This window comes from Sinohyriopsis cumingii, chromosome 18 (genome assembly GCF_028554795.1).
Source record: "Sinohyriopsis cumingii isolate HCF-2022 chromosome 18, ASM2855479v2, whole genome shotgun sequence".
Lineage (NCBI taxonomy): Eukaryota > Metazoa > Mollusca > Bivalvia > Unionida > Unionidae > Sinohyriopsis > Sinohyriopsis cumingii.
The window spans coordinates 90,459,030-90,481,414 of NC_142978.1; the positions used below are offsets into that span (position 1 = coordinate 90,459,030).

The window sequence follows — 22,385 nt, forward strand, 5'->3', positions numbered from 1 at the left end:
CTGGTAAGTAATTATGGACTAACTGTACTAATTCTTAAGGGAAAAAAGCATGAATATAACAAATTTCATTTAGCACCATCTTTTCATACAAATCATCTCTTTGTTGAAATAATATTTTAAGGGCCAGATTAATTTAGATATTTTAGCATGTATTATGACCCTATGGTCTTAAACTATGTAATAAAAGGAACAAAAACTAAAAAGTTCTGTAAAATTAATAAAATAATTTATTTTCTTGATTACAAAGTGAAAAATGTAAAAAGAACTTATGGTATTGCAAACTAAATCCCAAATAATCCAAGAAGTTCTAATACAATTTCTAGTACCGCATATAAATTTCTGAATAAACTTCATTGATATTCCAAAATAAATCCTACACTGGAGTTTTGATGTACATGTGGTGGCCTGTGTCATGGTTATATGCTAACATTCTTTTGTTGGATCACAATAATAAAAGCCAACAATATATCCTTATTTGAATTTTTGCTATCAATTCTAGTCTCTATTTCCAAGAATGTTATTTTTGAGCACTTTGTCTTTTCAGAGAAGAATAACTTTTTCAGCCCAAATGAAATACTGGACACAAAAATATTCTGCTCAAATCTTACAGCATGAATGAATAATTTCTAGAAAAACAAGATTATATTGTCCGCTACTTAACCTCAGGTCACAATTAACATGTTATAAAAAAACTATTACCTAATGGAAAATTTGATTCTGGAAGGTTCCAGATGTTTACAAGATAAAATCTTAGTTATAATTAGAAGGTCTGTTTCTAACATTATACTATAAAATGTAGTAAACATCAGTTAGACCCAGCATTTCGTCAGGGAATTTCCAATGTTCTGGACTAAGATTGAGATAAACATGTTTACCAAACTAAAATCAATTATTCAGGTGAGGTATAAAATGAAATTGATTTTGGACAAAGTCAAGTCCAAAATACAATAATCCATATTATTATATGCTCATTTTTTCCCCCGTTAACTTTACATTGTCAGAATCATTCAGTATTACCCGATACTGAACTCGCGTGAATATACACATATAGCATTCACGTGCATAAAGGAACTACTTTCTATTGAAGACAAACAATGGACACAGACACCAGCACTTTGATCTGTACACAAATCATGTACACTCGCGTAAGGGGCTCTTTACATTGTGGTTGTTTAAATTTGTTTCTGAATGAACTAAAACAGCTGTTTCGTTGACTCCACATACCAGCTGCTTTGGTACATTCCACATTGATACAATGTTATGAATTTAGGCTAGCAACATTATATAACAGACGCAAGATAAGGTCCTTACAAATAACATACAAGTGACAAGTCATATACTCTCTTCTTTAGCTGTTGATAAGAATGGCAAAATAAAATATACTTACAGTTTTACATCCTGAATTTCCTTAAAATGTATTTTCTTAATTCTGCAAATCCGAATTACATGAGCCATCTGGATTACACATTTTGAAATTGTGCTGTAATTTCGATGATAAGTGCAATGGCATCCTCCTTACTGCACTCAAAATGAAATAAGCATTAAATTCCATAGCATCTTTTTGATAATTGCAATTGAAAGACTTCATATTTTTCCCACATTATGATTTCAAACATTCAATGACAGAAACAGAAACACGTTTGCAGATGTCAACACGCTTCTCCCTAGCTTATTAAATCTCATGTATTTCATGTGGAATCATCACATACAAATCCAGTCAATAATCACGAAATTTCCTAGAATTGAGAAAAATACCAATATCTATTCATTCCAGATCAAATGGAAAAGTTGTTGCAATGCACATTCATTCACAATATGACTCCAAACTTCAATTTTAACTAGACACGCCATTTTCTTTCAAAAGTTATGTCCAGTGCGCGACTAAGTTCAAATTTATCTGGGCAGAGTTATGTGCGCAGTAATAATGTTGATTTGTGTAATGATGAATATGCGCTTTTGTGTTTAGTTTGGAATGTGGCATACATTCATTTATGTTGTTTCTTGTAGTGTATTGTGTTTATATAATTAAACCTTAGGTAGAATTAAAATAATGAGCATATAATAAAAAGGTTACTGCATTTTTATGGGAAAATACGCACTCGTTTTGTCGGAAGGATATACTGCACTCCCAAGGTCGTGCAGTATTCCATCCCAAAACTCGTTCATATTTTCCCATACAAATGCAGTAACCTATAAGCATGTAATGAATAAAAAACTTACAAACAATGCAAATTAAACATATATAACAGGATGCGAGAAAATTCTTCCAGTAAGAAAATAGTTTGGCATGAACTCTCAAAATGTGTTGTTTTTCCTGTATACCATCATCCCAATATTTTCACTTTTTTGGTTTGTTGTTTTTCATGTAAATATTTTTAAATCCATATAAAATGCCAGTACTTTTTGTTATATCTAGAACTTTATCTATAATATTTTCCAAGTTCATTTATTATTATATGCTCATTTTTGTCTCTGTTAACTTTGCATTGTCAGAATTGTGCAATATTTTACGATATTGCACACCTTCATATTGCACTCACATGCATGACATGTGTGCCCAATAGTGTATTAGGAACTACTTTGTAAACAAATCAAGTACACTCCTGTAGTATACACTTTACATTTTTTTTAAATAAAATTTGTTTCTGAATGAACTAAAGCAGATGTTTCATGGACTGCCACATACCAGCTGCATTGCAATATTCCATGTAAACTTTTTTGATAGTGTTTTGGATTTATGCTGCCAATAGACACCAGACAGGTCATAAAATTGCTGGATCCCTACAAATAACACATAAGTGACAAGGTGTAAACGTGTCTTTTTTAGCTGGTAATAAGAATAGCAAAAAATATACTTACAGTTTTACATCCTGAATTTCCTCAAAATGTACTTTCTTACTTCTGTAGACCAAAATGCCATTTTCTCTCGAAAGTGCTGTCTTGTGCATGACTAAGTTCAAACTTATCTTGGCAGAGTGATGTGCTCATTAATAATGTTGTTGTTGTGTACTGATGAATCAGTGCTTTTGTAATTAGTTTGGAAAACAGCATAAGTTTGGTTACTTTGTTTCTTGTAGTGTATTTTGTTTATAAAATTACACCTTATGCAGAATAAGAAAGTGAGCATATAATAAAAAGGTTTACTCATGTGTATGGAAAAATATGAACTTGTTTTGTTGGGTGCACTCCCAAGGTCGTGAAGTATATCTATCTGAAAAACTAGTTCATATTTTCCCATACAAATGTAGTAACCTATAAATAATCATGTAATTTTGTGGGAAAAGCATTATTAAGTTTTTTCTTGTGCAGCATTTTGTCATAGATAAAAGGAATAAGAAAGAAATTGAATGATTTTTTATGGCTGATATACACAGTGCAGTGTAGAAATGAAATAGCATTAATGGATTATATATGTTTTATTTTAATGCATTATGATATTAATACTGTTAATATTGTTTAATTTGTTTGCTAAAGAACTTCAAATGTGGTATTCAATTGGCAATACTAGCATCTTAATATCCCAATATTTCTGAATCTTTTCCTAATAAAATATCTATAATTTTCGTTCTGTATCTGAGATCAATTGCCCATTAAAACCCCTATGATAGAAAGAGCAGTCTTTTTTGTCATTAAAATCCCTGTTATGCAAAGTTGTATCTTGTCATTAAAATCCCTTTTATACAAAGTTGTATCTTGTCATTAAAATTCCTTTTATACAAAGTTGTATCTTGTCATTAAAATCCCTATTATACAAAATTGTATCTTCTTGTTAAAATCCCTCTTATACAAAGCTGTATCTTGTTTTTAAAATCACTCGTATGCAAAGCTGTATCCTGTCACTAAAATCCATATTATACAAAGATGTATCTTCTCATTAAAATCCCTATTATACAATGTTGTATCATGTCATTAAATTCCCTATTATACAAAGTTGTATCTTATCAATAAAGTCCCTATAATACAAAGTTATGTCATGTCATTAAAGTCCCTATAATGCAAAGAATATTTTCATGAAAAGTTGTATCATGTTGTTAAAATCCCTATTATACAAAGTTGTATCTTGTCATTAAAATCCCAATTATACAAAGTTGTATCTTGTCATTAAAATCCCTATTATGCAATGTTGTATCTTGTCATTAAAATCCCTATTATGCAGTGTTGTATCTTATCATTAAAATCCCTATAATACAAAGTTATGTCATGTCATTAAAGTCCCTATAATGCAAAGAATAATATTGTCATAAAAATTTGTATCCTGTTTACAGTACATTATCAGAAGATAATTCACAGGGATATCAAACCATCCAACCTTCTTTTGGGAGATGATGGCCACATCAAGGTATGTAACTCTTATGTCACTGTTCCTTTATCATTCCAATATTTGTATGTTCCATTATGGATATAGTATGGGGATGTAATGTTATCCCACTGTCCATCTATACAGTATAGAGTGCATCAGACCTTTGTTAAACTTTGTCTTGAATCTTTTTTCTGTCCTTCCACATGTAGAGATTCAAAACCCTTGTTAACCTTTTTGTTTATGTCAATTTCTGTCCATCCATATATATGAGACCATGGTTAAAATTTGTGTTTTTCTGTCCATCCATATACAGTACACCACTCCCTCAATAACTCGTGCCCTGATAACTCATGAACCTGCTTATAATGCGGGGTCAGGCATGGATCCCATTTTTTTTAAACCAGAAATTACCCCAAAAATTGATCCATATTTATTGAAGTTGAAGAAAATTGCAATCAAAATTGCTAACTGAAATGTTTATATATTGCTCTTTTTATGGTTAAAAATGGTAGATAGGACCTGGAAATCAACATTTTGAAATTATATCTTTTTCATAAGAAGTCATATAATTGGTTACATTTTGTTTCCAAACGATATTCTTAGTACATCATAATTAAAGATATTCAAGGAAATTTTGATCAATGAAAATGTCACTTATGCCTGGTGTAGGCAGTATATAAATAAATCAATTTAAAAAAAATTTATTCTGTAAAATTTGTGTTTTAATTCTATCTTTTAGTTCCTCGTAAGCGTAATCATCATAAATGCAATGTGTATTTAAACATAAAATGTATCAGCTATGTCTGCAGGTGTTTCTCTGAGAACCCAATTAAGTTCTGATCGTGTTTTGATAACTGACTTGCAGAAGTAATGGTTGTATTGTTGCATTTAATTAAAAGCTGAACTCCTTTGTATTATCATGCCAGTTATGTCTTTTGAATCAAATAAAGGAGGTGGAATAAAAGAAAAATAAAAAGGCACTTATATCCATCCTACTTAAAATCTAGCAGCCCCGATCATATGTCGGGTGAACTCACTTCAGTTGATCAATCAAACACTTATAAATTTTATTGTTTCTATAGCGTAAACTACCTTAATTTAACTGACTCATTCATAATTGTGATCAAAGATAGCAAGGCAACCAAGTGAAATGAATACTTCGCAAAATAAAGAGCTTGGCTTCACAGATACGGACCATTGTGTGCAAGCGAGTTTCAGAGAATTCCTGAATTGGCACTTAGAGATATCATCAAGGATGAAAAGAAGCTTCACTATCACTTCCAATGAAATCACGACATCATTATTGTACTAACTGAACAATACAAAATTTGAGTTTCGTCATAGACGATTGTCTCACGAAATAAATGTCGCTAGTTTTTGAAAAAAGGAATCTTGTTTGGTGATGTATCAACAGTTGGTCTGGTTCCCTGCTACTCCAACTCCTGACTTGGCAGTATACTACTACATACCACTCAGGGAACCAGACTAATCAACAAAATGCAAAGCAGTGATGTAATGCACAGATGTTTTTGCATACGAGTGATGGTTGTTGAAACCAGTTGGAATGATCTTTTACATGTTGGACATTTTGAAAATAAATGTTATTTATACAGATTAATGAACAACTTCATTAGAAAAAGTGCATTGTTGTCAATCATTATCGATGTGATTGTAAAATAAGGATTGAGTCAATAAACAGCCCAGTTCACTAACCCAAACCATCCCCCATCGGTTTCTTCAAAGTAAAAAAGCAGATGTTTTTCAATTTTTGGAGGTCTCAGTAACTTGTGCCTTCACTTATAGTGCAGTCTATGTTTGTGGACCCCATTGTACGCAAGTTATTGAGGGAGAGGTGTATATATAACCAGGGTTAAAATTTGTGTTTTTCTGTCCATCCATATACAGTACTGTATAGGAAACCATGATTAAAATTTATGTTTTTCTGTCCATCCATATACAGTACTGTATAGGAAACCATGATTAAAATTTATGTTTTTCTGTCTATCTATATACAGTACTGTATAGGAAACCATGATTAAAATTTATGTTTTTCTGTCTATCTATATACAGTACTGTATAGGAAACCATGATTAAAATTTATGTTTTTCTGTCTATCTATATACAGTACTGTATAGGAAACCATGATTAAAATTTATGTTTTTCTGTCCATCTATATACAAAATATGAAACCATGATTAAAATTTGTATTTTTCTGTCCATTCATATGCAAGTATATCAAACCATGGTTACAATATGTTTCCCTGTCCATTCTATAAGTATATGAACTTTGGTTAAAATTTGTGTTTGCCTGTACGTTCTATATAGTATATCAAACCTTGGTTAAAATTTGTGGTTGTCTATACATTCTGTATAGTATATCAAACCATGGTTAAAATTTCTGTTTGTCTGTACATTCTATACAGTATATCAACCTTGGTTAAAATTTCTGTTTGTACATTCTATACAGTATATCAACCTTGGTCAAAATTTATGTTTGTCTGTACATTCTATACAGTATATCAACCTTGGCTAAAATTTGTGTTTGTCTGTACATTCTGTACAGTATATCAAACCATGGTTAAAATTTCTGTTTGTCTGTACATTCTATACAGTATATCAACCTTGGTTAAAATTTGTGTTTGTACATTCTATACAGTATATCAAACCTTGGTTAAAATTTGTGTTTGTCTGTCCATTCTGTACAATATATCGAACCTTGGTTAAAATTTGTGTTTGTTTGACCATTCTATACAGTATATCAAACCTTGGTTAAAATTTGTGTTTGTCTGTCCATTCTACACAGTATATCAACCTTGGTTAAAATTTGTGTTTGTCTGTACATTCTATACAGTATATCAACCTTGGTTAAACTTTGTGTTTGTCTGTACATTCTGTACAGTATATCAAACCATGGTTAAAATTTCTGTTTGTACATTCTATACAGTATATCAACCTGGGTTAAAATTTGTGTTTGTCTGTCCATTCTATACAGTATATCAAACTTTGGTTAAAATTTGTGCTTGTCTGTCCATTTTATACAGTATATCAAACCTTGGTTAAAATTTGTGTTTGTCTGTCCATTCTATACAATATATTGAACCTTGGTTAAAATTTGTGTTTGTTTGACCATTCTATACAGTATATCAAACCTTGGTTAAAATTTGTGCTTGTCTGTCCATTTTATACAGTATATCAAACCTTGGTTAAAATTTGTTTGCCTGTCCATTCTATACAGTATATCAAACCTTGGTTAAAATTTGTGCTTGTCTGTCCATTCTATACAGTATATCAAACCTTGGTTAAAATTTGTGCTTGTCTGTCCATTTTATACAGTATATCAAACCTTGGTTAAAATTTGTGTTTGTCTGTCCATTCTATACAATATATCGAACCTTGGTTAAAATTTATGTTTGTCTGTACATTCTATACAGTATATCAACTTTGGTTAAAATTTGTGTTTGTCTGTACATTCTGTACAGTATATCAAACCATGGTTAAAATTTCTGTTTGTACATTCTATACAGTATATCAACCTTGGTTAAAATTTATGTTTGTCTGTACATTCTATACAGTATATCAACCTTGGCTAAAATTTGTGTTTGTCTGTACATTATATACAGTATATCAAACCATGGTTAAAATTTCTGTTTGTCTGTACATTCTATACAGTATATCAACCTTGGTTAAAATTTCTGTTTGTCTGTACATTCTATACAGTATATCAAACCTTGGTTAAAATTTGTGTTTGTCTGTCCAGTCTATACAGTATATCAAACCTTGGTTAAAATTTGTGCTTGTCTGTCCATTTTATACAGTATATCAACCTTGGTTAAAATTTGTGTTTGTCTGTCCATTCTATACAATATATCGAACCTTGGTTAAAATTTATATTTGTCTGTACATTCTATACAGTATATCAACCTTGGTTAAAATTTGTGTTTGTCTGTACATTCTATACTGTATATCAAACCATGGTTAAAATTTCTGTTTGTCTGTACATTCTATACAGTATATCAACCTTGGTTAAAATTTGTGTTTGTCTGTACATTCTATACAGTATATCAAACCTTGGTTAAAATTTGTGTTTGTCTGTCCAGTCTATACAGTATATCAAACCCTGGTTAAAACTTGTGCTTGTCTGTCCATTTTATACAGTATATCAAACCTTGGTTAAAATTTGTGTTTGTCTGTCCAGTCTATACAGTATATCAAACCTTGGTTAAAATTTGTGCTGTCTGTCCATTTTATACAGTATATCAAACCTTAGTTAAAATTTGTGTTTGTCTGTCCATTCTATACAATATATCGAACCTTGGTTAAAATTTATGTTTGTCTGTACATTCTATACAGTATATCAACCTTGGTTAAAATTTCTGTTTGTCTGTACATTCTGTACAGTATATCAAACCATGGTTAAAATTTCTGTTTGTACATTCTATACAGTATATCAACCTGGGTTAAAATTTGTGTTTGTCTGTCCATTCTATACAGTATATCAAACCTTGGTTAAAATTTGTGCTTGTCTGTCCATTTTATACAGTATATCAAACCTTGGTTAAAATTTGTGTTTGTCTGTCCATTCTATACAATATATTGAACTTTGGTTAAAATTTGTGTTTGTTTGACCATTCCATACAGTATATCAAACCTTGGTTAAAATTTGTGCTTGTCTGTCCATTTTATACAGTATATCAAACCTTGGTTAAAATTTGTTTGCCTGTCCATTCTATACAGTATATCAAACCTTGGTTAAAATTTGTGCTTGTCTGTCCATTCTATACAGTTTATCAAATCTTGGTTAAACTTTGCATTGAGGTCAGCTCATAGATGTTTGATAGCAGGGTCATACAGTTTTTTGAATGAGTAGGTTGTTGTGTGTAATCTGAATTGTACATTGAAATTAAGTCAGTTCACCATGCACTAACCATTGCATACTAATAGTACTGTCCTTGTCAGTCTTTCTTTGAAAACATCAGACCATGCACACTTTGGTTAAATTAAGAATCTTTCCTTGAATACATCAGTCCATCAAACTTTGGTTAAATCTCTCCTTGAATACATCAGTCCATCACACTTTGTTTAAATTAAGAATCTCTGCTTGAATACATCAGTCCATCACACTTTGGTTAAATTAAGAATCTTTCCTTGAATACATCAGTCCATCACACTTTGGTTAAATCTCTCCTTGAATACATCAGTCCATCACACTTTGTTTAAATTAAGAATCTCTGCTTGAATACATCAGTCCATCACACTTTGGTTAAATTAAGAATCTCTCCTTGAATACATCAGTCCATCACACTTTGGTTAAATCTCTCCTTGAATACATCAGTCCATCACACTTTGTTTAAATTAAGAATCTCTGCTTGAATACATCAGTCCATCACACTTTGGTTAAATTAAGAATCTCTCCTTGAATACATCAGTCCATCACACTTTGGTTAAATCTCTCCTTGAATACATCAGTCCTTCACACTTTGGTTAAATTAAGAATCTTTCCTTGAATACATCAGTCCATCACACCTTGGTTAAATCTCTCCTTGAATGCATCAGTCCATCACACTTTGGTTAAATTAAGAATCTTTCCTTGAATACATCAGTCCATCACACTTTGAATACATCAGTCCATCACACTTTGGTTAAATTAAGAATCTTTCCTTGAATACATCAGTCCATCACACCTTGGTTAAATCTCTCCTTGAATGCATCAGTCCATCACACTTTGGTTAAATTAAGAATCTTTCCTTGAATACATCAGTCCATCACACTTTGGTTAAATTAAGAATCTTTCCTTGAATACATCAGTCCATCACACTTTGGTTAAATTAAGAATCTTTCCTTGAATACATCAGTCCATCACACTTTGGTTAAATTAAGAATCTTTCCTTGAATACATCAGTCCATCACACTTTGGTTAAATTAAGAATCTTTCCTTGAATACATCAATCCATCACACTTTGGTTAAATTAAGAATCTCTCCTTGAATACATCAGTCCATCACACTTTGGTTAAATCTCTCCTTGAATACATCAGTCCATCACACTTTGGTTAAATTAAGAATCTTTCCTTGAATACATCAGTCCATCACACTTTGGTTAAATTAAGAATCTTTCCTTGAATACATCAATCCATCACACTTTGGTTAAATTAAGAATCTCTCCTTGAATACATCAGTCCATCACACTTTGGTTAAATTAAGAATCTTTCCTTGAATACATCAGTCCATCACACTTTGGTTAAATTAAGAATCTTTCCTTGAATACATCAGTCCATCACACTTTGGTTAAATTAAGAATCTTTCCTTGAATACATCAGTCCATCACACTTTGGTTAAATTAAGAATCTTTCCTTGAATACATCAATCCATCACACTTTGGTTAAATTATCAATCTATCCATCAAACTATTCACACTTCAGTTAAAGTATCAATCTCTCATTGAATACATCAGTCCTTCACACTTTGGTTCACTTTTATATTTAAATCTCCATCTACCACAAAAGAAATGGTTACAAGACATTTGTGTCCATGTACAAATTTTACTTTTGTTCTGTGGGTAACTTCTTTTTGGTATTTATTTCAGATTGCTGATTTTGGAGTAAGTAATGAGTTTACAGGCAGTGATGTGTACCTGACCAACACAGCTGGGACACCTCATTTTATGGCACCAGAGAGCCTCAGTGGTAAGCATTGATTGTTTTACCATCATTAATTTTTATTTCAGTGGTGCAATGACAAGTTCCTACAGCTTAAAGGACAATCAGGGACAAGGCAGTTGTATTATGGCATCACCTCTGGGACACACAGTTCATTGCCTCTGGGATACAGCTGGTTGCATTAGGGGATTACAATTAGGAAACAACTGGATGTATTATGGAATTATTTCTGTGAAACACCTGGTTGTAATATGGAACTTCTGGGAAATATCGTGTTGGATTTAGGGATTACCTCTGGATCACTTCTGGTTGTATTGTGTGATTAATATTTACTTATACTAATCTTCATCATAAATTATGTGCATAAAATATCACTTCTCCCACTTAAGTATTGCATTGGCATCAGTTTTCAGGCATTGTGTTGGGGCATTTGCATCAGTTTTCAGGCATTGTGTTGTGGCATTTGCATCAGTTTTCAGGCATTGTGTTGCAGCATTTGCATTAGTTCTCAGGCATTTTGATGGGGCATTTGCATCAGTTTTCATGTGTGTAGTGGGACATTTGCATTAGTTTTCAGGCATTGTGTTGCGGCATTGCATCAGTTTCCAGGTATGTGGTGGGGCATTCGCATCAGTTTTAAGGCATGTGGTAGGGCATTTGCATCAGTTTTCAGACATTGTGGTGGGGCATTTGCATCAGTTTTCAGGCATGTGGTGGGGCATTTGCATCAGTTTTCAGGAATGTGGTGAGGCATTTGCATCACTTTTCAGGCATGTGGTGAGGTATTTGCATTAGTTTTCAGGCATTGTGATGGGGCATTTGCATCATTTTAGAGGCATGTGGTGGGGCATTTGCATCAGTTTTCAGGTGTGTGGTGGGGCATTTGCATCAGTTTAGAGGCATGTGGTTGGGCAATTGCATCAGTTTTCAGGTGTGTAGTGGGGCATTTGCATCAGTTTTCAGGCATGTGGTGGGGCATTTGCATCAGTTTCCAGGCATGTGGTGGGGCATTTGCATCAGTTTTCAGGCATGTGGTGGGGCATTTGCATCAGTTTTCAGGCATGTGGTGAGGTATTTGCATTAGTTTTCAGGCATTGTGATGGGGTATTTGCATCAGTTTAGAGGCATGTGGTGGGGCATTTGCATCAGTTTTCAGGTGTGTAGTAGGGCATTAGCATCAGTTTTCAGGTGTGTAGTGGGGCATTAGCATCAGTTTTCAGGTGTGTGGTGGGGCATTTGCATCAGTTTTTAGACATATGGTGGTGCATTATGGAGAGAGATAAAGAAAAATCTAGATGAAAATATGAGCAAATTAGTCTACTTTCATAGGGTAAAGTAGTCCCCTTTCATAGGGTAGAGGAGTCTTCTTTCATAGTGTAAAGTAGTCCCCTTTTTATAGAGTAAAGTAGCCCCTTTTCATAGGGTAAAGGAGTCCCCTTTCATAGGGTAAAGTACCGTATTTCATGTATTTTGTTCGTAACCTTTAATTTTTTGTACATAATCCAGTTATCAAAGTCCAAATTATTTAAATGCATCATAATTTTTGTTTACATATCACTTTGTATTTTTCGAAAAATCCATAAAATTATCGGACATAAAATTACTACTAAGAAGATTTACATTTGCAAAAAGATCAATAATACCATATTGCCATTTTGTTTTTCTAAAACTTTATAATTAATTTTTGGTGAGAAAATACAATGATTAATGCATAAGCTCTCTTATTGTCATTACAATATCTTCTGGTGTTTATCAACAAATGGACAAAGGACATCACAAACCATACCTTTAAAAATTATTCTTAATTAATTCTCCTAAGTATAAAGTCTGTCACCTTACAAAACACCATGTACATTTTAAAATGAGTTCGGAAGCCCTTTGATGTTTTCTTATATATTAAAGTGAAGACCAAAGACCCTTGTTCAACTAGTCTTATTGTTTCATTATAGTCATACAAACGTAAAATATACAAACCTTGTCATTTTCTATTGTAAATTTGAAAGCCACCGACTTCATTAAATCGATTTGTATATATACATATATTATCATTTAAGTGTTTGTTCTGACTTGGATATAATTAACATTTTATTGCAAATCTATTCAATGATATACCCCTCTATTATCTTTATTGGTGAGTTTGAATAACAACTAATGCATATCCGCTTGTCCTTCTAACATATTCTGTATGGACAATGGCTTCAATAGAACATTGACAGATTTTCATTTCCCTAAAGAGAGCCTCATTTCCCTACTGGCAGCCTTACTGATTTGACCTATTCTGTCAATTCATGCCCTCAATCTGGTATCAATTTGAATAACCAAAGCGCTAAGCATGTTTAATTACCATGTAAATAACACTGCATAGTCATGTGGTTGTTGTGACAATGTACATCATGATTAAAACAAGAATGAATTGTTGATTTAGCAGTGTTTATTGATAATGGAATATAGTAGAGTCGTAATACATGAGGATTATCACAATCGTCAGGTAACTCAAAATACAGTCATTTTTCTCTTTGCAAAAGCTACAAATAAAAACCGCCCTGAATAAAAACGGTCTTATACATGGACAACTTTTTATTCAGCTATTTCTCTCTCGCGCACACACATATGCATGTGCGCTCATGTGCATTAACTAAAATGTGATTTCAGGTTCTGTATTTTTTAAAATTGCAATTTGATAATGACATTATTGCTGCTGTAAAAATACAAATTGCACTTAATTTCTTGACAATGTGGACTCGTATAGTTGCGTACAATTGACAATTAAATAATACACTTAACTAATACATGTTCAAACCATCTTAATCATTTTGCTATTTCAACGTGTAAGACCTCAATGCTGATATTTATGTTTTGACTTTTGTGCACACTAAAACATAATAACACGTTATACGTCTTACATGTAGGACTATCATTTTGCCAACATTATACAACATAACAGCTTCACTCACTCTAAATGCATACAAGCTTTCACACTGAGAGATAATTCTCTCTCTCTCTCTCATTCACTAATAACAACAAAAATCTTTTTCAGAACATGGGTACTTTTATTTTTATTGTAATTAGATTCTTGAGTTGAGAGCAGAATGAGACAGAAAATATACGTTTTACTTTGTACGTTTGTACCGCTAGGTTGTTGAGTAGCGTGTGTTCCATAGAATTTGTTCAGGTATGATCCCTTGATTTTTCATACACAGTTAGAACCGCAAAATGATAGTTATTTATTTTACTTTAAAGTAGTCCCCTTTCATAGGGTAAAGTAGTCCCCTTTCATAGGGTCAAGTAGTCCCCTTTCATAGGGTCAAGTAGTCCCCTTTTGTAGGGTAAAATAGTCCCCTTTCATAGGGTAAGGTAGTCCCCTTTCATAGGGTAAAGTAGTCCCCTTTTGTAGGGTAAAGTAGTCGCCTTTCATATGGTAAAGTAGTCCCCTTTCATAGGGTAAAGTAGTCCCCTTTCAAAGGGTACAGAAATTTGAACTGCCAAAAACTTTACTTTTTTATGAATGAAAAAAACAGACAGCAAATGTGAATTGGAATGTGGAAAAATATTGTATGGGGATAAGAATTTATTTTTTAAAGGCAGCATGGTCCTTATGTACCATTTCTAGGAACTGCAGAATATTGTTTGAGTTAAAATTTGGATCTGATGTATTTAGTTTGAAATTCTGAATGAGATTTAACAAACATTAAGGTAAAAAAAAATATGCAAAGATCTTGCCTCTGCATTTGAAAGCACAGCTTCTTTGTAATTCTTTCCGATAATTGTGGTAATCTCTTTTCTTTTTTCTCAATTTGTTGATGACCAGTTTGACCATACGTGTGACATTAGTCATTTCAGTTTCTTTAATTTCCACAGGTATACTTCATTTCATACCAAATTGACCATAATGGTAACATTAGTCATTTCAGTTTCTTTAATTTCCACAGGATTGCTTCATTTCATACCAAATTGACCATAATGGTAACATTAGTCATTTCAGTTTCTTTAATTTCCACAGGATTACTTCATTTCATACCAAATTGACCGTAGGGGTAACACTAGTCATTTCAGTTTCTTTAATTTCCACAGGATTACTTCATTTCATACCATATTGACCATACATGTAACATTAGTCATTTCAGTTTCTTTAATTTCCACAGGATTGCTTCATTTCATACGATATTGACCATATATGTAACATTAGTCATTTCAGTTTCTTCAATTTCCACAGGATTGCTTCATTTCATACCATATTGACCATACATGTAACATTAGTCATTTCAGTTTCTTCAATTTCCACAGGATTGCTTCATTTCATACCATATTGACCATACATGTAACATTAGTCATTTCAGTTTCTTTAATTTCCACAGGATTGCTTCATTTCATAATGTATTGCAAATTCCATGCACTTATATCTTGACATTAGTGTCTTGTTTTCTCTACTGATTCATCCCTTCTGCATACATGTCAGGGGCAGACAATACCTGTACCAACTTTTGTGAGTGCCATACTTTAAAATACAGTCATTAATAAATGGTGAAATAGGAATTTAAAATAACAATAACTGGAGTTTCAGATATGGCCGATTCAAAAACAAGTTTAAATAGAAACCTTCATATTTGACCTTTACATAACACATCTACGCCTGTCTCTTTTATTGTGTTGTTAACTGGGCAAAAGCAGGAGATTGTTTTTTTTTTTGTTAGGTCTGGTCTGTCATTGCTGTTAAGCCGAAGAAAGTTTTTTGTATATTGTATGACATTAACTACATTAGATAATTTTGTTTGAAATCTGATGTGTGTGTGTGTGTGTGTGTGTGTGTGAGAGAGAGAGAGAGGTATAATCATGATGATGTTAGGTAACTCTGATCACTTTTTCAACAGTAAGGTATGTTCAGATATTAAACAGTTTTAACTGTGTGTGTGCATATAGAGTCTACTAGCTTTTCTATCTGATATATAAAAAGACTAAATAATAATATTCCTGATGAATTTATTAAGTGCATATGTCATCGATTTCTCTCTTTTTGTCGATATTTCTTATTACTTTTATATCTAATGTACATGGTAGTTTTAGGACTTGGCATTATTATATAGAGTAAAATAAAAAAAGAACTGATTACACATTCTCCCAAATCAAATGATTTTATTTTTTAATCTTTTTCAGAAATTAAAGAAAATTTTAGAGGGAAGGTGAGACTAGACTCTTTTTAATTTTTATACAAAGCTGGATTTGAGTTTGCTTAATGTCATATTTGTACTTAATTTCTTTACATTTTGCCAACAAGATTTACTTCTGCCTCTTTTGGTATGCTTGTTTAATAATAACCTGTGTAAAAGTGGGATACATTATTCTGAGTCAAGATATTTGTCTTAATTTAAGAAGGTTTTAATTTAACAACGTTTTATTGTATCGGTATCAAATCAGGTATTTGTGGCATTTACCTGATGTTGAAAAATAAGTATTTTATGGAATATTTTGTCTCTTCTTCTTTATGAAAACTTCATTATCCTTGAACCGATCAAAATAAAACTTTTTCTAAGACTCTAATTTACCAACATTTACTTCAGTTCAAAATACCTGATGAGATGGCAGTTTTTACCAGCATTTCCTTCAGTCCAAAATACCTGATATACTTTAATTTCCATCAGTCCAAAATACTTGATGTAGTCTTATTTACCGATATTTTCTTCAGTTCAAAATACCTGATGTAGTCTAGTTTACTGGTATTTTCTTCAGTTCAAAATACCTGATGTAGTCTAATTTACCGATATTTTCTTCAGTTCAAAATACCTGATGTAGTGTAGTTTACTGGTATTTTCTTCAGTTCATAATACCTGATATACTCTAATTTCCTTCAGTTCAAAATACCTGATGTAGTCTAATTTACCAATCTTTTCTTCAGTTCAAAATACCTGATGTAGTCTAGTTTACTGGTGTTTTCTTCAGTTCATAATACCTGATATACTCTAATTTCCTTCAGTTCAAAATACCTGATGTAGTCTAATTTACCAATCTTTTCTTCAGTTCAAAATACCTGATGTAGTCTAGTTTACTGGTGTTTTCTTCAGTTCATAATACCTGATATACTCTAATTTCCTTCAGTTCAAAATACCTGATGTAGTCTAATTTACCAATCTTTTCTTCAGTTCAAAATACCTGATGTAGTCTAGTTTACTGGTGTTTTCTTCAGTTCATAATACCTGATATACTCTAATTTCCTTCAATTCAAAATACCTGATGTTTAGTCTAATTTACCAATATTTTCTTCATTTCAAAATACCTGATGTAGTGTAGTTTACTGGTATTTTCCTCAGTTCATAATACCTGATCTAGTCTAATTTACCTACATTTTCTTCAGTTCAGAATACCCAGTATACTCTAATTTCCTTCAGTTGAAAATACTTTTATGTAATCTAATTTGCATATGGAATATAACACATTTTTATTGCATTCAAATTTTAAGGTATATTTTTTCTTTCTTGCAGGCTTTAGATATATGGGCCATGGGGATAACCTTGTATTTTTTTCTAATGGGACACGTAAGTTGCCTTTAAGTTCTTTCATGGAAAAGAAAAGTATAATGTTGTTGCTATAGTGAAATCTATTTATTAAGTCTTTCTACGGTAAGATGGGACATCAGTTTCTGTGATCCCTGTTTTATTCACCTAGGTATTTTCAGGTGAAAATACTTTTTCTTCAGCAAAATTTTAAGTTCTATCTTATCATACTTACACTCTGATAAGAAATTTGGATATGCCTTTATGGATTTTTAAAAAATGAAAATGCAACATATTGACATTCAAATTTATGAAAATGCAACATGTTAACAGATTAAAATTTATGAAAATGCACCATGTAGACAGATTCAAATTTATGAAAATGCACCATGTAGACAGATTCAAATTTACGAAAATGCACCATGTAAACTGACTCAGATTAAAAAAATGTAACATGTAGGCAAATTCAAATCCTTGAAAATATGTCATTTAAACAAATTCCTATAATTTGAAAATGCAGCATGGAGACAAATTAAAATCCTTGAAAATGCAAAACGTAGACAGATTAAAATCTTATGAAAATGTATCATGCTAAGAAAGAATATGCCTTCTTTGTATAAAACAAGGCTTAATGCATATCACAATATTATTTCACTTAGGAAGATATTTAGGAAAATTTAATTTAATATTTAACCATTCATAAAGACATGAAACTGACATTGATACAATCTTATGGGCAAAAATACTGAAAAGGTAATTTTTGATATAAAGGAAAATGTTGAAGTACAACATGTGCTTAATTGATTTTTATTTAGTATATCAATGGTATGTAAGCATGATTGATTCATCAGTTTAAGAGAAACTAGCTCTTAATTTCACACATTTTCTGGTACAAAAGGTTTGTCATGTTCTCATAGTGGGTGCTGTAACTGTAATGTACAACTATCACGTTTCTTGTCATTGCTGTATTAATGCTGTCAGTATAATTGAACTCATCCAAATTGTCCTGTAAATATGTGTGATAGAGATCATGTGCATGCAGGTAAATATGTATTAGAGATCATGTGTAAACAAGTAAATATGTGTGAGATATAGAGATCAATATATATACATATGTGTGAGGGATCAAGATCACGTGTATGTATATAAATATGTGAGAGACAGAGATGATCCATATACAAGTAAATATGTGTGAGAGATAGTGATCATCTGTATACAAGTAAATATGTGTGAGAGATAGTGATCATCTGTATACAAGTAAATATGTGTGAGAGACAGAGATCATTTGTATACAAGTAAATATGTGTGAGAGATAGAGATCATCTGCATACAAGTAAATATGTGTGAGAGACAGAGATCATCTGTATACAGGTAAATATGTGTGAGAGATAGAGATCATCTGCATACAAGTAAATATGTGTGAGAGACAGAGATCATCTGCATACAAGTAAATATGTGTGAGAGACAGAGATCATCTGTATACAAGTAAATATGTGTGAGAGATGAAGATCACATGTATACACTTGTGTGAGAGTTGGAGGTCTGTACAAGTGAATATGTGTGAGAGACAGAGATTGTCTGTATACAGGTGAATATGTGTGAGAGATAGAGATCATATTATACAAGTAGATATGTTTGAGAGACAGAGATTGTATGTACCGTATTTCATGTATTTTTTCATACCTTTTAATTTTTTTATACACAATCCAGTTATCAATATAATAATTATTTAAATGTATCATAATTTTTTGTAAATATCACTTTCAATTTTTTGAATAAAGCAGTTAAATTATTGGACATAAAATTTCTACTAAGAAGAATTACATTTGCAAAAAAGATCAAAAATACCATATTGCCATTTTGTTGTTACAAAAATTAATAATTAATTGTTGGTGAGAAAATACAATGACTGATGCATAAGCATGGGTGCCTGCAGCATAGGTCAAGGGTGGTCACATGACACCCCACAAATCATACTGCATATATATATATATATATATATATATATATATATATATATATATATATATATATATATATATATTCTGACAAGTTTAATCATGCAAAAAATGCTGAAAATATGCCACAAGATTCATTTCAAAACCCTTAGTAGATATCAGCTTTAGTTTCAGACTGCTTACTATACTAACTCTCCAGGCCATAATTGACCCCACCTCCCCGCAATAAATCCTGTGGGCGCCCATGTGCATAAAATCTCTTATTGTCATTACAATATCTACTGGTGTTTATTAACAAATGGACAAAGGACTTAAAAAACCATACCTTTAAGTAATATCGTTAATTAGTTCTCCTTTTTAAGTCTGTCACCATAACAAAACACCACATACATTGTAAAATGAGTTCAGAAGCCCTTTGATGTTTTCTTATCCAACAAGTATTACATCTCAGAACATGCTAAAGTGAAGACCACAGACCATTGGTCAACTAGCCTTATTGTTTAATTATAGTCATACAAACATAAAATATAAAAACCTTGTCATTTTCCACTGTAAATTTGAAAATCACAGACTCTGTTAAATTGATTCATATATATATATATATATATATATATATATATATATATATATATATATATATATATATACATATACATACAGTGGAACCCCGCTATAACGCGCCCCGCCATAACGCGAATTCGGATATAACGTGGTCGTAGCATGGCTCCCGAAATTTCGTATATTCATTCACACATGGAGAAAAAAAATTTGGAGAAAAGTGAAAAAAAACAAAACAAGAAATTAACTTCATTTTGGGCATGAGATTAGTTGTGACTTTTAAAATAATATGATCGTGGCATGGTTCCTGAAATTTGAAATTCATTTACGTGTATTTTTATCGGACCGTGAAAATATTTGTTTAACGTACGAGAAATAGTGTGTAAAACGTTTATTATAATTTGGTGGAAGAATTCGCGTATGACTTTTAATAATAAACGATCGGAACTTAACAATTTATCCAGGTTCTTTAAGTGATTTTGGAGAAGTGATCGTGTATGAATTCTAAAATAATACGATATATATAACGTACGAGAAATAGTGTGTACAACGCTTGGCTTCTGAAATTTATCAATTTGAACAGGTTGTGGTGAAGCTCCGTATTCTACTCTAGAAGAGAAAACTGGTTTCATTAGGTTTTTGAATTGTTAAGCCGAAGTAAACATTATCGGAAGTGTTACTTATTACGGATCCATGAGTAAAGCCAGTAAATCGTCTTTGTGATTGTCTTCCATGAATTCTGTATACAGTCGTTGCTCAAACAATAGCCGACATGGGCTTCTTATTTAACTGCAATCACAGCCAAGCAGCAGACAAAGCTGTGGTTGATACAAGAGTCGCACAATTTAATAAACATCAAAGGACGAAAGCCGCCAACATGTATGCTGTGCTTGGCGGTGTGATCAAACAACAAACAGTTGAAAGTAAATAATATCCACTTTTTTATCTGTAAATTAAAAGGGTATGAAATTGTACATCCATTCAGCTTAATTTTGTTTTATATAAAAAGTGATTCGTAACCATTGCAGGCCTTCATTACTTAGTTATCGAGCTTTATCTGTGTACGTTGTTTGCTTACATAAAAAAATATTTTACTGTTATGGAAAAGCAAGTTCAAAAACGCAAGTCGTTTTCTGCTAAAGAGAAACTGTATGCCCTAGATCAACTAAAGAAGGGCAAACAACAAACTCAGCCTGCCAGAGATCTAGGAATCAGCGAGTCCACTTTGCGAGGGTGGAAAACAGATGAAGGAAAGCTCCGTAGTCTACCCAACATTCTTGAAGAGGAAACTGGTTTACAGCGTAAAAGGGTTAAGTTAGCTAATGACAATGTCCTAGATTCAGCTTTGTACCAATGGTTTGTACAAGCTCGTTCAGAAGGTGTTCCAATTTCTGGCCCAATTCTGAAAGCCCAAGCAGAGAAATTTGATCGCCGTATCAATGGAGATGATTCCAAATTTAAGGCGAGTAATGGCTGGCTAGACAGATTCAAGAAAAGGCACGCTATCAGCCAAGTTCTTGTGTCGGGGGAAATCCGCTCCGCTGACAAAGAGGCTGCCAATTCCTACCCGATTGGGCTTAAAAAGTTGCTGGAGGACGGTTGCTACACAGCCAACCAAGTTTACAACTGCGATGAGACGAATTCAGACTATTACAAAATTATTGAATATTTTAAATCTGTACGATTTTCAATGAAATTACATCCATTATGGATGAACTGCATGCCACGACAGCACGGTAGCATACGGTGTTGATACACTTTTCATGATATAGCGATAGTCTGGTATTATCGGTCAATCTGTATTATCGTTCAAACAAATAAAAATTAGTAAATGTTTTTAATGCACAGTAATAACCTATAAATATATTAGCCATTGATTATTTTGATATATCTTAATTAATGCATTCCAGTTAATATTCATCTGATGATAAGCCGACTTTTGATCATTGTACATGTATACACGTATATGTTCTCGGAAAAAAAGTTAAATATTGTAAAACCCCGCATTAACGCGACCCCGCTTTTAACGCGATCCGATTTTATGGACCCCGATCATCGCGTTATAGCGGGGTTCCACTGTATATATATATATATATATATATATATATATATATATATATATATATATACACACACACACACACACACACACACACACACACACACACTATCTTCTAAGTGCTTGTTCTGTTTTGACTGAGATGTAATTAACATTTTATTGCAAATCTATTCTATGATATATCCCACTTTTATCTTTATTAATAACAAGTAATGCATATGATCGCTTGTCCTTATAACATCTGCTGCATGGACAATGGCTTCATTAGCACATTGACAGATTTTCATTTCCCTAAAGAGAGCCTCATTTCCCTACTGGCAGCCTGGCTGATTTGACCTCTTCTGTCCATTCTTGCCCTCAATCTGGTTTCA

At 32.3% G+C, this 22,385-nt stretch overlaps 1 protein-coding gene across 1 annotated transcript in view; it reads left to right on the forward strand.

Moving 5' to 3' along the window:
* Positions 1-22,385, forward strand: part of LOC149777422 (calcium/calmodulin-dependent protein kinase kinase 1-like) — a 247,985-nt gene that overhangs the window by 207,854 nt on the left and 17,746 nt on the right. The window contains exons 9-12 of the mRNA XM_089941395.1: positions 4,266-4,339; positions 10,882-10,981; positions 16,106-16,131; positions 17,428-17,481. Coding sequence (XP_089797521.1) covers positions 4,266-4,339; positions 10,882-10,981; positions 16,106-16,131; positions 17,428-17,481 — 254 coding nt within the window. The remainder of the gene's footprint in view (positions 1-4,265; positions 4,340-10,881; positions 10,982-16,105; positions 16,132-17,427; positions 17,482-22,385) is intronic.